This window comes from Sapajus apella, unplaced genomic scaffold (genome assembly GCF_009761245.1).
Source record: "Sapajus apella isolate SASKATOON/1434 unplaced genomic scaffold, GSC_monkey_1.0 scaffold84, whole genome shotgun sequence".
In the NCBI taxonomy this organism is placed as follows: Eukaryota; Metazoa; Chordata; class Mammalia; order Primates; family Cebidae; genus Sapajus; species Sapajus apella.
The window spans coordinates 6449881-6468203 of NW_022437024.1; the positions used below are offsets into that span (position 1 = coordinate 6449881).

General features: G+C 32.2%; 1 protein-coding gene across 1 annotated transcript in view; it reads left to right on the forward strand.

The window, feature by feature from the left end:
• Window positions 1-18323, forward strand: part of PIK3C2G (phosphatidylinositol-4-phosphate 3-kinase catalytic subunit type 2 gamma) — a 397969-nt gene that overhangs the window by 24015 nt on the left and 355631 nt on the right. The window contains exons 2-5 of the mRNA XM_032253772.1: window positions 381-1136; window positions 5212-5294; window positions 8700-8857; window positions 11387-11501. Coding sequence (XP_032109663.1) covers window positions 459-1136; window positions 5212-5294; window positions 8700-8857; window positions 11387-11501 — 1034 coding nt within the window. The 5' untranslated portion in view covers window positions 381-458. The remainder of the gene's footprint in view (window positions 1-380; window positions 1137-5211; window positions 5295-8699; window positions 8858-11386; window positions 11502-18323) is intronic.

Below are 18323 nucleotides of genomic sequence, written 5' to 3' on the forward strand. Positions count from 1 at the left end.
GAGACTGTTTAGCTAAAAGAAATAGACTTTATTTAGCATGCCAACATGCTTATAGATTTCCCTCTGTACTCAAATAATAAGTGGATATTCTGTAGGAAAAGGAGAATATTGACTTTGAATAGATTCATGAAACTTTCATTGTAATTAAGGTAGACTTATTTTTCTATCAAGGAGTTTTGTCAATCTATCCAAAGTCAATACTTTCCTTTCAGATTCATAATGTTGTAAGCCCTGATAGAGTTTTATAGTACTTAAGGAATTATTTCACTTGCTAAGAAAAGTCCACAAAACACTTGTTTATAGTTATTTATCATATATCTGTCTTATAAGCTCTTTTCTTTCAAATTAAATATTTTTCTTTCCTTTTATCCTCTTTCTAGGATAATTTCTGTCTTCTTTTGTATTATCAAGGAGATATTTGGAGCAGCGTCAACCCTCTCAGTTACATAAAATAAAAAATGGCATATTCTTGGCAAACAGATCCAAATCCCAATGAATCACATGAAAAGCAGTATGAACACCAAGAATTTCTCTCTGTAAATCAACCCCATTCTTCTGGCCAAGTCAGTCTGGGTTTTGATCGGACAGTAGATGAGATCAGTGACAAAATTCCACGCTACAAGAATGAAATTGATGAAAACACCTTTTCTGTGCCCAGTGCACCAGAATGTGACACAAAAGGGCATTCATTAAACAAAACACACCAAATATCTTTGAATGAATTCACTTCTAAAAGCCCTGAACTCTCCTGGCATCAACTTAGAAAAGCACCAGTAATTGGTTTTAGTCCTTCTGTGTTACCAAACCCCCAAAATATGAATAAAGAATGCCCCTGGGGAAACCCCATAGGAAAACATCATGGTGCTGATGATTTCAGATTCAATGTTTTAGCTCCATCATTCACAAGTCTGGATAAAATTAATCTACAGAAAGAATTAAGAAATGAAAATCATAACTACCATATAGGATTTGAAAGTAGCATTTCTCCTACAAATTCATCCTTCTTAACTGACTTCATGCGGAAAGAAGAGAACAAAAGAAGTGGACATATGAACACTGTAGAACCCTCTTTGATGCTTTTGAAAGGCTCTCTTCAAGCCAGGATGTGGGAAAGTACATGGCAGGAGAACATAGAGGTATGTATAATACATGCCAGTCTAAACATATGAATCTGAAGAACTCATTCAATAATATATTGGGTTAATTTGGTAATGAAGGTAACTGACCATAAAAAGAGAAATCTATTCATATTACTTTTGAAAAAAAATTATTTTCATAAAAATTGTGTTTTTGTATGAATGATTTTTTTTGAGGAAAAAGGGAAATACATTTTTAAAAATATCATCTATAAAGTTCCAGTTCCAGGTTCATCAAAACTATTATAAAATTTTATTTAGTTTTAGTTATGATACTTACATTTCATTGATAAAAATAGCAGAGTTGAAGGTTTCATGGATAATATTTTCTATTTTTTTAATGCACATACACAAACACACATATCTTTCATTACATTGATATACTGAGTCACATTGTAATGATTTGGAACTTTATATCATTATTGGTAGAAAAAATGCCCCTCTACCCAGAGGATCTTAATTTACACTATTGGCAGGCAACTACTATTGAGATCATTCCAAGGGCAGGAAATTAAGTATTCATTGTGTGGCTCATCTTAATGCTTTTATTACTAGCTTTCCAATCATTTTAGTAGTAACTAGAGTTTTTTTCTGTACTTGAAGATTTCTCTACTTACTTCTCTGCTTGAGTCTAGATACAAGTAAAATTAGAAGTAAATATTATTGCAGAAGCAACATTATTGTAGTTGTAGTGTGCTGGGTGAGGCAGACAGGTTATTTATTTATTCAACAACTATTTATCAAAGCCTTAAAGTATATTGCGATATGCTATCCAGAATGAATGCAAAGAAGAAAATATGGTACCTGAATTCAGGAATAGATACTGCTCATATTAACTTGCAAACAAATAATGGCAACATTGTAAAATAACAGATGGAGTAAGTGCATAGGAAAAGAAAGATCTAATTCTACTTCATTCAAATTCCCTTGCAAAAGAGGTACCACCTCAAATGATCTAAATTAAAATTCAGGAAATCTTAGGGCTGTCTAGTTCTGATCACAACAGTGTAATAATTACTACACTTTCTCTACTCCTAAAAACGAATATACAGGTAGGTGAAATAAATGAAGTAGCGGATTGCAGCTGTTGAATAGGCAGTGTAGAACATAAATCCTTGAGAAAAGTGGGCCCTGTGATCATCTCGGCCTGTGCTTGAGGGCAATTTCATGCTGCTATGCAGGCTGGTAGAGCCCAATTTGAGAAGCAGCATCACTGACTGAGAAGGCAGAGCTTGCAGTTTCAAGTTGCAGAGCAGCTATGATTTAGCAGAGTGCTAAAGAAGAGGTAGCTTTGAAATGGGTACGGGTCAGAACTCTAGTGAGGACTTACTGCTTGGCCAAGTATTGGGATGTGCTTGCAAGGCTTAGTAGATAATGTCAGCTTTTGACTGAGAATTGGATGGGATTGTGTTAATTACACAGAATTGAAGTTACAATGCAGAAATTTGGGCCAAATTAGAGAAGAGACTGAGCTAAGTACTTCAAGCATTCAAATGAAGCTACAAAGCCATGTCTTAAGAGTAAAACTTGTGCTCTAAAATGAATGCTACATCAACCAAAATAGATGTGGTCTAACAAACAAAACGAATAATAATAAAGCAAATAAGACAGGAAGGATTTTAACTGCCTGTCAAAGGAAAAAAAATTAATTATGATTTATAAAGTGCCATCTACAATATTCAACATAAAAATAAAAATACATAGTTATAGAAAGAAGCAGAGAATTTTGTCTCAAGCTCAAGAAAATAACCCTATCAGTCAAAAGAGCCTCTGAGATAATCCAGATGTTGGAATTAACAAGGGGACTTTAAGTTGGTTATTGAAAGTATGTTCAAGTAGATAAAGATGTTTATAATGGCTAGCTCAATGATGATCTCAGCAGGAAAATAGAAACAACAAGAAAACAAACAATCAAAAACAAAGACCAAGTCCAGTGCTGAAAACAAAATTTTGCAATAAAATGTTACTCTTTGTGCTTAACCACAGATAGGAAAGAATAGAAGAAAAATAATAATTTGAAAGCAAAACAGAAGTTATCCAAATCGAAGCAGAGAAAACACAGGGATCATATAAAAATGAGCAGGGATTCAGAGACTTATGAGACAAGAAACATAATATGTGGACAATTGGAATGCTAATAGGAGGAAAGAAAAATAGCAAAATTAATTTGAATAAATAATGGTCAAGAAATTACTCAAATTTGACAGAAAATATCAAATTATGGATCTAAGAAGCTCACCACAACCCAAACGGAATAAATATGAAGTCAGCTACATGTAGACATTTTGTACTGAAACATCTAAAAACCAAAAGAGAAAATTATGGAAGGGGGCAAAAAGGGAAGAAAAGATTTCACACAGTGGAACAAGAATCTGAATGAAAGCAAACTTCTCACTGGAAACAATGGAAGCCAGAGACAATAGAATGACTTTTTAAAATTCTTTAAAAGAAAATGAAACATACTTCTCTATCCATTGAGTATAAGTTTCAAAACCAAAAACAAAATAAGTACATTACTACGAACAAATGTTGAAAGAAATTAGTCAGCTAGCAGACACATGAGAAATGCCAAATTAACTACTTCAGGTACAAAGAAAAGGACACCAGATGGAATCTAGGAAAGGGTGAAGAATGATAGAAATAGTAAATATGTTAAATAATACAAATGACTACTTTAAATTTTTTGAAAGACAATGAACTAAAGGGATATAATAGCATGTTATTGTAGGATTTATTGTGTATGCAGGTAAAACCTATTTGACAATAATGACAGTGGGTGGAAGGGGGTTAAATGTTATTTTGCTATTGTAAATTTTTACATGTTAAATGCAATGGTACAATAGTAAGTAAACTGAGATATATTAAGGATGTACATTGTAATTCCTAGAGCTAGTACCATGAATTATATATTTTAAAAACTACAAAGAATAAAATCTAAAAATACAGCAGAGGAATAAAATAAAATTAAAATGTCAGGAGAAATAAAAGAACAGAATAAAATAGAAAAGACAAATAGAAACAAATATAAATAAGACAGTCTTAAATCTAACAATTTCCATAAATATACTAAATGTAAATAAAATAAACATTCCAAACAAAAGGCAGAAATTGACAAATGAGATTAAAAAGAAATGACTCAGTTACTGTCTATAAGGGACAATATTAGGAAACAAAGGCAGAGATAGGTTGAAAGTAAAAGAAACAAAAAGATTTAACATTCAACCAGAAAAAAAATATGATTATTAATATCAGAAAAAGTATATTCCACGGCTGAGGACTATTAGAGAAACAAGGGGTCATTTGTAATGCTAAAATGGTCAATCAGGAAGAAATAATAAATTGAAATATGTATGTACCTAATAGCAGAGCTTTAAAATGCATAAGGCAAAAACGGTTTCTTTAATCCTACATGCACTCTCTGACCAAGCTATTCATTTGTTTATTCCCAAGCCTTTCATGCATGCATTACCAAGCTATTCATGCATATATTCCCAATAAATGAAGCATACATTCACATAATTACTTGTATGTGAGCATTAATGGTTTTATTTAAAATAACAAAAAGCTAAAAACAATCCAGATGTTCATTAACAGGAAGATGACTAAACAAATTGTGGAACAGTTACACAGTGGAATACTGCTAGTCAGCAATAACAGTGATAAGCTATTGATATGTGTGATAGCAGGAATAATTTTAAAATATGTGTATCATTATGTGAAAGAAGCCAGAAACAAAAGAACACATATACCTTGTTTGTGTTGATAGAAATCTGAATAACAGTAGTTATCAAATAAATATGCAGATTTAATAAATGGTGACGTTTTCTAAAATGAAAGAAATATTCTATATTGTCATTGGGGTATTGATAGCATAGTTTTATGCCTTCCACAAAACTCAAATTATATACTTAAGATCTACACATTTTTTCATGTGTAAATATTACTTCAATTTTTAAAAATCTAAAAAAATTTAAAATGAAACATGAATTAAACTTCAAAGCAGGATAAAATTGTAGAATGATATTAATATTTTCTCTTCACCAACTTAGATTAATTTAGTAGTTTTTATTTTAAGTCAATAGGTTGTTCCATTCAGCTAGTGGAGGTACCTCAAGGCAGTAATATGAGTCTGGCCTCTTTCTGCAACAAAGTAAAAAAGTGAGTATTGCTATTTCATTAAACTTTGAAATTTTTGTGCCTAAATAAATTTTTGTATTTTGACATCCCTGAACTGATTGATTTTGTATATAAAAGACATGTAATTTCAGAACACACTAAAAAATAGAAATTTTTCACAAATTAGTTCATTAATCAAGTTCTGTTAATGTTTTTGTTGTTGACAGTCAAATAGATGCTTTTCTCTTGAAAAGATGGTTAAAGTTAAATGTTTTTATAAATTCAAACCTGTACTTGTTGTCTGTTGGTGGTTTGGTTTGAAGTGAATTATTAGTTTTCTTTAATGACATAAGTGACTAACTCCTCTTGCTAAGCCCCAAATTAACACATATTTATTCTCCCTACCTGGGATAGTCTATTTAGACTTATTATAGTTCACTCTTATCTTGAGTGGATTGGCAAAATATTAAATAAATGCATGTGTGTTAATTCATTGAAAAATGAATTTGATCACTAGTGGATATTCCAAAATAAAAGCACTAATATTTTGCTAATCTAAATATATATATATAGCATTTTTAGTAGAGGGAAGGTCTCCCCACTTTTATAAATATATACACACACACACACACACACACACATATATAGGTATATATATACACACATACATATGTGTGTATATATATACCAGGTGTGGTGGCGTGCACCTGTAACCCCAGATACTTGGGAGGCTGAGGCAGAACTGCTTGAACTCGAGATGTGGAGCTTGCAATGAGCTAAATTCACACCACTGCACTCCAGCCAGGGCAACAGAATAAGACCCTGTTCCAAAAAAGAAGAAAAAAAGGCCAAGTGTGGTGAGCTGCATCTCAAAAAATAAAAAAATGAAAAAAATAAAAACTCATGCATTCATATTTTAATTCCTTAGTTTTAATTCAGTTTTGACTGTTGTTTGAAATATAATAACTATACATTTTTATAAGCTTTCACTTTCTACCAAAAGATTATTTGAAATTAAATGTTTGAATCATTTATTTAATCATTAAAGTCTATTTCATTGTCTATAACTAGCTCATGCATGAGAGATATTCAAATTTAAAATAAACAAACAAGCAAGGTCCCTGCCTCATAAAACCTATAACCATAAGAAGGATTGAAAGGCTTACATACAAAGATACACAACAAATCACTTCAAGTTCATGAAAATGTTCAATCTTTAATTAGTTTCCTGCTCTAGTTTATGGCAAAAAAATTTAAATAGTACTTAGGATTCCTAAATTAGGATCTTTAATGTTGTCAATATTTTCTCTTTCAGGAATAAGCTACTCACTATAAAAAAAATGATAAGCGAAGCTAGAAACTTGCTACTTTAAGTCTAAAATATGGTTAATTTTTAGACTTAAAGTAAATAACTTTCTTAATACTTTAAGATATCACTCTTCTGTATAACTTTACTCACAGAACACATTATTAGCTCCTCCAGCAACCTTTTTTTTCAAAACACAATTTCATATTCTTACGTAAAATATTCTTGTGGATGCAGTAGTGACATAAAAATACTTTATGTGATGATTTTCCAGTAGCTTATAGTACATTTTCCAAGTTCTTTAATATAATTTTTCTAAATAGTTTATTTTATAATAGTCATGAAAGTTAAAACATACACCAAACAATAACGTTAGCATAGTGAAAAGAAGTCATAAGTTATATTCACACACTCTTTCCTTGTTTTCAACAATTTTTTTTGTTGGTAAATATTCACAAAATGACTGTATGTATGCATAATTATTTTGTATACAACAGGATATTTACAAAACAGTAAGTATGTTTGAGGATCTACTATGTGGTAAGCACTCTTAATTCAAAAGAAGATCAAGTAGAATTTGAGAGCTGTTTCAAAAGAGGTTCTCCAAAACTTTGATTACTCATTGTAACATACTTTAAAGCCACATCTTTCAAAAATATGCCATATTCTTGTAACAAATATGATAACATCATAGCATATGGCAGCAGTTTCTGGCTTATGGTAGATGCTCAGCAAAAGTTTAGGAGAAAATGAATCATGAATTTGTATTTTAATTTATTAAAACGGTAGAAGGTGAAATCATGGATGCATTGAGAAGTGTCTTATTACATGGTAAATGCTAATTCATAAAGCTCCTCTGTCCCTAACCGGACTCTAGACCTTTGTGTTAGAGTATAACAATGAGGAGTGGCCCATGTCCTTATTCTGAGCAGTGGTTCTCAAACTGCAGTTCCAGAGCAGCAACACCAGCAGCTTACTTGGGAAACTGTTAGTAAGACCAGTTTGGGGTACCCTCCACAGATCTACTGAATCAGAAACTAAGTAGATGGGAGCCAGAACGCAAGTGGATACAGATGCATGCCAGGCCATTGGGTGAATGTGTTTTTAATTACCCATTTGCCAGGCTTCTCATGGAGGAGATGTTTCCATGGAATAAAGTTTTAGTGTTAAACAAATAGCTATCAGGTTGGTGGAAAAGTAACTGCAGTTTCCGCAGTTTAAGAAGAGAACCATTAAGTTTAGATGTCAGCATAGTTAACATTAAAAAAAAAAAAGGCCCCAAGATTTCCTATTGCCCTCAGAAGCATTTTAAATATCTACTTGAAAATATCTTCGTGTTATATTCTACTTTATATGTGTATATTGCTTTACATCTGTAAATCTTTTACATGTCTTTTATATTGTAATTATCATGGTAAACCTTTGAGGTAGATATTAATATCTTCAGCTGTGCAAAGAAACTAGTCAAATAACTTGACTCTGACCATAACATTACTAAATGAGATTGCCAGGATTCAGTCAAGGCTTCTGGCTCCAAGGATAAGCTGTTTTGCAATTCTTTGACACATTTATGTGTAAGTAATTGTTCAGAACACAGAATTACTTTTAGGCTCCAATATTTGTGTAAAATTCAAGTAGTTGTGTAGTATCCAAAAATTTTAAAGAAAATGTAGAGACAAGAATAGTGTTAACAAACTTGACAGGAACAAGAGAATGTATTTACCAAAATTTCTAAATCGAAATGAGTGACTTGCAGCTCGACAGAATTAGGCGTGAAAGAACTCCAAAAGGAAGAACTCTGATATCAAAAACAATGTAAATGAAGCAAGTAATAATATTCAGAGTGAATCCTCACGTTTTATGTTATGACGATGAATTCTTAATTATTTCAAATCAGATGCTCCTGGGAAAGCCTAAGGAACAGTCCTTTACACTTTCTTTTTTGGTATAAGTGCAATCTCTACCAATCTACCTAGTTAAATGCACTACACCACAAATCAATTATTAATTGCTTTCAGGTTTTAAATCTTTCACAGCACAATGCTACATGAAGTTTCTTATAATTGTATTGTAGGCAATATGTTTTAAACTGTATCTTGCAGATCTTGTCCTAAGTATTTGTCTTCACATATATTTTTCAGAATCAGAGAAAGATATCATGCAGCTGACGTTAATTTCAACTCTGGGAAGATTTGGAGCACTACTACAGCATTTCCGTATCAGCTCTTTTCTAAAACCAAGTTTAATATACATATTTTTACTGATAGCTCAACACAACCACTTCATTTTATGCCATATGGTAAGCAATCTGGCAAATAAGTAGACAAATCTACACAAAGCTGGTATTGGCTAAGTAGCCTTGAATTCAAAGTCTCAAATTATTAAAAAATAATATTAGCTACTGCTTTTCTTTGAAGTGAATTAAGAAGAAAACATCAGAAAGCCTTTTGGTAATATTTAAGGGAGGAAAGCAGAACTATTTTCTTAAAGAATTATCTTCACATAGCTCACCCTACAATATTTTATCTTCCTAGTATAAAATGATTAATAGCAAGTATAGCAAGTTTTTAATACATTAAACAACTGAATTTCAAAAAGATTCTAGATAAAGATGGTATTTAAGTAAAAATGGCTGTTTCTATCTATTAGGAAGAAGTATATCATTGAACCATAAGTAAATTGTGAGGTAGAATAGACATGGTTACACAGAATCTCTATTTCCAGGGTGTGGAATATAATAGCACAGTATAACTTACCTGCATCAGAATTAGCAAACCTACTGATTCAGTCTCTGTGGGTGAAACCCAGGAATTTATATGTTATCAAATTCGCCTAATGATTTTTACTTTTCTAAAGTTTTAGAATATATGTAAAGTTATTTAGTGTCTTAGTTTATTATTACAGTCCATTGTTTTGTAAAATAGTATTTGTTCTTTAAACACTTAGGTTGCTAATAAGTGAGTTTCTACATATCAGCAGGGAACTATTTCCTGACATAATAATCCATTAAATATTTTCTTTTATTTATTAATTATTGTTATCATTGTGCTTCTTTCTTACTCTATTCAAGGCTCTACACTAATGCAGATGACTACAGACATAGCAGGGTTCTATTGCATATTAGTTAAGACCCTCTTGGTTTGAAATGAAAATAAATCAATTCCTGATAGCTTAAGCAGAAAAAAATGTTTTTAAAGAATACAGGGATTTATTATAGAATTTAAGTATAAGAATTTTGGCAAACAATTAAGAATATATGGAAAACAGCAATAATCAAGCAGCCCTAAATTCCTGTGTGCATCTTATTTCATTTCTTCATATAATTACTTCCTATATCCCTCTCGCTCTCTAGTCACTCATTTCCTTTGCTTATCCAAAACAAGTGGGAAGCCAAGCTATCCGGCTAGCTATCAATAGTTCAGTATCTCTATGGGATCCAACTCCCGGTTCCTAAGAGCAAAATTCTTATCATTCAGCCAAGATCAATGGTGCTGCACCTTGATCCAATCAGAAAGATGGCAGGTTGGATCATGTTGTCTTCAGTTGCTGGCCACTGTTAAATAGCATGTTCATGTAAGAGTTTAAAAGAGGAGATTATGGTATGTGAACATGAGAAGACAAATGACTTCACTGTATAGCATGTCTACATTTTGAGTTCCAAAGGAAAAGTGGAGAAGGAACGTAGATATTCATTTAAGTGTCTGTAATATAGCTGTCCAAGATAAAACCTTGAGTAATTACAACGTGGGACAGGAAGAAGAACCAACAGTGACTTTGGAGTCTGACAGATTTTGTTTAGAGTCTAGAGAACAACCAACTGTCGAGACATTAAGGGCACAGCCTTTGGAGTAAACAGATATTGTTTAAGTGTGGCACTTAAAGCTAACTGTATAGTCCCTACAAAATTGCATAGCTTCCCTGAAAATCAGTCAATTCATCTTTGAACTTTGGGATATAATACCTATATAATAGGTACAATAATCAAGAAATTACATGTAAAGAGCATAATAATTGCTCAGTAAAATATAGCTATTAATATTAATACTAGCATTATATCCTAGAGTGAATATGACCTGCATAACATTTTTAAATTTACTGATCACATTTGTCTTTTTTTTTTTTTGTGATAGTCTTGCACCAGATTCTTGAAGGAAATCAGTCATGCTATTATAAAGCCTATTTCACAGATGAAGAAACTAGGTCAAAAAAGTGAAATAACTTGTTAACATAAATCAACTAAAAAATGGGAAATCTACATTATTTTCATGTCTAGTGACAGAACATTGATAAGAACATCTCAATCATTACAGAATTATCTTAATATCATGGCATAAATATAAATATTAACTAGCTTAAATGCTCTGAAAATATTCCAGTTAATTCAGAATCCTTTTATCATGCTGATACCCTTAGAAGAAACAATATGTCTCACTTAAGTTGAAAATGGAAAGAATAAAACACCCCCTGGAACCTTTGCCTGGCTATATCCAAGTCCCTGAGTGTATTTCCCAAGTCCCTAAGGGAAACTGCAGTAGATTATCTTCTCTGCAGAACTACAGTTTATCAAGGGCTTTAACGTGAGACACACTATACCTAGCTTTGCTATGTTACATAAAAACAGAACTGATCAAAGAAATCACAAACAAATTTTTCCAAAATATCTTTAAATCTAACCAGACTAATAAATGAGATGAATCTCACTTTAATTCCCCTTGATGAAGCTAGACAGTTACAATCCTTCATAATGTGTTGGTCATATTTTATGCTCAAAAACTTTTTGTAGTATATGATACACTTTTTTTGACTTTTATTATTCCTCTTTGTCTAGCTAATTATCTTGTCAAAGACCTAATTACAGAAATTCTGCATTTTTGTACAAATGACCAGCTACTTCCCAAGGATCATATTTTAAATATATGTGGCTCTGAAGAATTTTTACAAAAGTAAGTATTTTTTTAAATTTTGATTATTATTACAATCTGTAAATATTAAGTTACCACTTGTTTTTGGTTTTGTTTTAAACAGACTTTACACAAACATTATAGTCATAATCAGCATAATTAAATCGATTTTACCCCCTTTGCAGTAAATTTGAAATTTTCTAAATCATATTAACAATTTAATTCTTGATTTTATTTTATATTATGACTGTTTATGAAAACAAATATTTAAATGATCTGTGACTAGGGTGACCAACCATCTCAGTTTGCTTAGGATTGAGGTAGCTCTCGGGATGTGGGAATTTCAGCTTTGAAACCACTAAAGTCCCAAACTAGGACAAGTAGCTCATCCTACCTGTCATAAAGCTTATTAGAACTAATCACAGTTAAGTAAATAAATTCTTTGGTGACATGTAATTATTTTTTAGAATAATACTTGCATGTTGATTAAATACGGATTTTTTTAAAAATCACAGGGACCTTAAATGTAAGCATTATAACTTTTTTTAATAGAAGCGTTAAGCTCTAAAACACCATTTCTCTATTAAGGTAGTTTATTAAAAACAATTGGAAAAACATGTTCTCATGTATATCAACTTCAAATACTTACTTGATTAAAAAAAAAAAAAAAAACATCTTTTAGGTTACCTAAACAACCATTTGCCTGAAATTCTCAGAGACTAACCTTGAACAAATAATACAGCTTTAAAAAAGAAATACTTATTTGCTGGTATTGGATGGTTATTCTAAACAGTAAAGTATTAAAGACTAAAATGTTTAATACAGTGGATTCCCATTTATATAACCTCTTTGCATCTCTACAAGTATCTAAAGATTGAAAACCATCTAATTGGAAGTAAAAATGTATTTCTTTAGAAATTCCCGTTGTCACTGTCATTATTGTTCCATCATGAATGTGTTAGAAATTATCTTTTGGGTAGTTCAGTAAATTTGATGATATTCTTATTAGTAAATCCAGTTATTTATTGTGCAGTGTTAACTGTCAATGGCTTTTAAGACTAATTATTTTCTGTTATGTGGGAAAAATATTTTACTATTATTATTTTAATAACAATATATATTAAAATGTCTCAATAACATTGTTATAATTATTTTACATTAAATACTAATAAATGTAATTATTACTTTATATTAAATAATCAAAATAAATATTTATAAGGACTTGCGTATGTTTTGTTGCACTAAGCTCACAGATATTCCCCTTTTTCCTTTTTTTATTTGAACTTATTAACACACCCAATTACTAGTCTGCTACCCTCTCCCAACATAAGATTTTGACAGTAAATCCTATGAGCACAGGAAAATATTTTAATAAATTTAACCTTATATTGATTACTCATTAAAACTTACCTTTTGGATGTGCAGTTTTCAAAATGTACATCTGGACTTTTCTTGATGCCAAAACATTAGATCCAAGGAACAATACATTGCCAAATATTTGCATTAAGTTTCAGCAGTAGGAAACATCACCCATAATGCAATTGTATTAAAGAGATAGAAATTTGTAAAAGTATAATGTGGAGAAAATTTACACACCTTAATTTAATTACTGCTTTAAATAGGTAAATTATTCATAAACAGATGGCTCAATATTTAATATTTTAGTTTTTTCAGTCATTTAATCATATTAAAATTTCTTTAATTGGGTTTTATTAAGATAGGAAAGCTGCCAAATATTAATATAGGTTAAATATAGTCATTTATTCCCTAATGGACATTGAAACATTTGTGTATATCAAGGATTTACATATTATTTAAGAGTAATAGCCTACTTGTATTGATACAACTTATTTTAATGTGCAGAATATTTATTACAGTTTTTTCTAGTATCTAAAGAAATATATATTTATTCAAATATTATTTTTAGTTTATTCCTATGTAATTTGTCTAAAAAATATGTCCTTAAAGACTTGGAAATTTGTTCATAAAATTCTTTATACAGAGAACAGAGGTAGTGTGCAATAAGTTAACAGTGAAATGAGTAAAAAGTTAGACTCTAAAACTTATATCACTGCACTTCATTTGGAGCATCTGGCTGGGAAAAATACTAATTTTCTGATAATATTCCAAAATAATGGTCAAATAGATCATGAAACATATGACTACCAACATAGCTGTGTTATATTGGTATATTAGTTAAGACCCTATATTTTTTAGGGTTAGCAAAGCAATACATAAAATCTTGAAAAGGGGGAAATGTAAATAATATGACTATGAACCCATATAACACATATATAAATTTCGCATACATTTACAATTATTCTGATATTAACCCAATATTCTCAAACTTTAAATTGTTACCTGAGGGTCTTGTTAGTAAAAGAATTCTGATTTCAGTTGGTCTGGGTGGGGCTTGAGGCTCTCCATTTCTAACAAGCATCTGGTGAGAGCTAGGCTGCTAGCCAGTCTACATTTCAAGTAGTGAGATATTAGAAGCCAAGGATTGTAATGAGTTAAGAACTTAGAGTTTCCAATAATTAAAAAAAAAAAATCCTCTTTTCCAAAACAGTACATGGTATAAAAACTAGATCTAATCAACAAAGTAATAAAGATGTTTATACTTTGTAATATTGCAACATTCAGAAAGACAACTGTCCTAGAAAAGCAAAATTTCTTTTTCATACATCAACTATACTATTTTTGAAACTTATTTAACATTCATTTCAATGTAGTATCATGAAAGTTTTTCTCTCAAAATATCCCATGACTCACTCATGCTCATTCTCCCTTTCATTTTCTCTCTCTCGCTTTCTTACTCTCACTTTCCCTGTCTGATTTTAAATAAGACAATATACAATGAACACAGAGCAAATTAAAGAATCAGAACAGAAACTATCAATTTTGTGAGCGGCTCATGGAAACTTAATGCAAAATTATCAGCAATATGAGAAATAATAGAAGAAAAGAAATCATCTGTTTCATTCAAAAAATATTTAAATTTGTCATCAAGTTCCTGTTCTTCAACTCCTATTTAATTAACATGGAGCAAGGAGTCCTTGGTAATCCCATTTTCTATGCTCTTTTCCAGTAACTTGATCCCAGTCAGCTTTTCCAGTGAGCTCAAGGACAGGAACTATATCTTTTATTTCCCATTGAATGTAGCACAGATATGAAGTCCTGGAAAATGAAACTAGTCCTAGAAAATGAAACTGCTATTTCCTAGACTGTCCCTGCCTCTCTCTTTTCTACCGGGAGTAACAATTGCACCTTCATCTATACTTGTAACCATCTTACATGGTATTTTTGTTCATAAATATATTGATACTATATGAAGTATAATGCTTCTTCATAATTTTATCTCTTTTGTTGTTGTTGTTGTTGTTGTTGAACAGAGTCTTGCTCTGTCGCCCAGGCTAGAGGGCAGTGGTGGGATCTTGGCTCACTGCAACCTCTGCCTCTGGGTTCAAATGATTCTCCTGCCTCAATCTGCCAAGTAGCTGGGATTATAGGCACCTGAGCCAGGCTAATTTTTGTATTTTTAGTAGAGGCAGGGTTTCACCACCTTGGCCAGGCTGGCCTTGAACTCCTGACCTTGTGATCCACCCACCTTGGCCTCCCAAAGTGCTGGGATTACAGGCATGAGCCACTGCACCCAGCCTTTATCTCTTATTACTCTAAAGTGAAATATCTACTAGGAGAGGAGGTTTTTCTGTTTCTCAATCTCAACCGAAAAAATCACTCCTGTGTTTTTTTTCTCTACAGTTGTGAGTTTTTTTTATTATTTATTTTCTTATTGATACATGGTAAATATTCATGAGGTACATGTGGTATTTGAATATCTACACAGAATGTATAATGATCAAGCCAGGATATTTAGACTATCCACCACCTTGAACATTTATCATCTCTTTGTAGTAGGAACATTTTAAATCTTCTAGCTTTTTTGAATATGCAATAAATTGTTAACTGTAGCCAAACTACTGTGCTCCAAAATGCTAGAACTGATTCATTCTATCTAACTATATGTTTATATATATTAACCCACCTCTCTTCATCCTATCCCCATCCCACATTTTTCCCAGCCTCTTATAACTACCATTCTATACTCTAACTCCATGAGATAACCATTTTTAGCTCCCACATATGAGTAAGAATATAGAATATTTTGGCTTGTTTTATTTAACATAATGGTCTCTAGTTCCATCCTTGTTGCTGCAAATGACAGCATTTCATTCTTTTTAAATAACTGAAGAGTATTCCATTGTGTATATATACCACATTTTTTAAATTTATTTATTCCTTGATGAATACTTAGGTTGATTCCATATATTGGCAAATGTGAATAGTATTACAATAAACATGGAGGTGCAGATATCCCTTTGATATATTAATTTACTTTCTTTTGGATAAATACCCATTAGTAGAATTCCTGAATTGCATGATAGTTCTATTTTTAGTCTTTTGCAAAATCTCCATACTGTTTTCCATAATGGTTGCAGTAATTTACATTCCCACCAACAGTGTATAAGAGCTCCCTTTCTCTGCATCCTTGCCAGCATTTGTTATTTATTTATTTTTATAACAGCTATTGTAATAGGGGTAAAACAATATCTCATTGTTGTTTTGATTTGCACTGCTCTGATGACTAGCGATGATGAACATTTTTTACATACTTCTTGGCCATTTGTATGCTTACATGTCTTCTGTTGAGAAAGGTCTATTCAGATTGCTTGCCCACTTTTTAATGGAATTAGTTTGTTCGTTTTTTGTTTGTTTGCTGTTGAGTTGTTTAAGTTTCTTTTATATTCTATATAATAGTCCTTGTTAGATTAACAGTTTGCAAATATTTTCTCCCATTAAACAAATTGTCTCTTTACTCTTTCGATTGTTTTGTTTGCTATGCAGGAGGTTTTTAGTTTAATATAGTCCTATTTGTGTATTTTTGTTTTTGTTGCCTGTGATTTTGAGGTCTTAGCCATACAAAACTTGCCTACACAAATGTTTTGGAGTAGTTATCGTATCCTTTCTTCTAGAAGTTCTATAATTTTAGGATTTAGGTTTAAGTCTTTAATGCATTTTGAGTTGATTTTTGTATACAATGAAAGGAATCTAGTTTTATTCTTCTGCATATAAATACTTGGATTTCTCAGCACCGTTTATCAAAGAGGGTGTCTCTTCCCCAAGGTTTGTTCTCAGCATCTTTGTCAAAAATCAGCAGGCTATAAATAAATAAATTTATTTTAGAGATTTTTATTCTGTTCCATTAATCTCTCTGTGTTTGTTTTCATGCCAATACGATTTTGCTTTGGTTACTATAACTTTGTAATATGTTTTGAACTCAAGTAGTGTGATGCCTCCAGCTTTGTTCTTTTTGCTCAAGATTGCATGTAGGGAACCAGTCCTACATCACCTGTGGGTACCCCATGTTTAGTGGCAGTAAACGAATGAGAAAAAGACAGATTAAGAGAGATAGTGGGACCAGAGAGCCATCACTCATTACTTTGGAGGAGAAAGTTAAGGCCCCGAAGTCTGATCATCCACTCTATGTATTAGAAAAACCCTGTCATCTGCAAAGAGGGACAACTTGATTTTCTCTTTTCCAGTTTGGATGCCTTTTATTACTTTTGCCTGATTGTTGTGTGTAGGACTTCCATTATAACGCTGAATAAAAATGCAAAAGGTAGGCAACTTTGTCTTGTTCTAATTCCTAAAGAAAAGAAGAATTTCAGCTTTTCTCCATTCCGTTTGATATTAATGGTGGATTTGTCATATTATTATGTTGAGGTATGTTATATTTATACATAGTTTGTTGAGAGTTTTTATTATCAAGAATATTCAGTTTTATCAGATACTTTTTATATGCCTATTGAGATGAGCATTTGGTTTTTACTCTTCATTTTGTAGCTGTGATTATCATGTATACTGATTTGCATATGTTGAACCATCTTTGAGTCCCTGGGATCTTACTTCATCATAGTGTATTATCTTTTTAATGTATAGTTGGATTCAGTTTGCTAATATTTTCTTTAGGATGTTTATGTTGATATTCATTATCAGAAAATTAACCTGTAGGTTTTTTTGTTGGTTGTTTGGTTTTTTTTGTTGTGGCTTTTTCTGGTTTTGGTATCAGGGTAAAGCTGGTTTTGTAGAATGAGTTAGGAAAGTAATCCCCCTCTTTAATTTTTTTGACTAGTTTGAAAAGAATTTGTGTTAGTTCTTTCTTATAAGTTTGATAAAATTCAGCAGTAAAGCCATCTAATCCTGAGAATTTCCTTGCTGATGGTGTTCATGTGCACCAGAGGCAGTAGGCCCAGCAGCTCAATCCCCAGGTCCCCAGCTGGCATCCTTGGGTCCTGATGGGTCTTTTGACAGGCATCCTGATGTTTTATTCATGTGGTTCAGGCATAGACAGGGTGGCATGATTCTCAGGGCCCTGGGCAGTGTAGTTGGGCATGAGAGGTGTAGCACTATATAGGGCAGAGCTGTCCCCAATGGTACATAGGAGAAAAGGCTGTGATGGACAGGATATATTGTTTCCCAGCCCCATGGTTATATTTGGGTGCTGTGCGGCAGGCAGGTTAGGTCTTTTGTCAGGCCTCCTGTTGGTGCGCATGCATGGCTGGGTCGCAAATGAGGTATGGTAATTCCCAGGTTCCCAGGCATTAGGCTTGGGCACTGGGTGAAGGGGCAGTGCTGACCAGAGGAGGCCTGCCCTTAGACCCCCCAAGTGGTGCACATAGATGAGGTAGGCTGTGGTAGGTGATTTAAGTAATTTCGCCTTGCCTTGCCCTGCCCTGCCTTTCTTTCTTTCTTTCTTTCTTTCTTTCTTTCTTTCTTTCTTTCTTTCTTTTTCTTTCTTTCTTT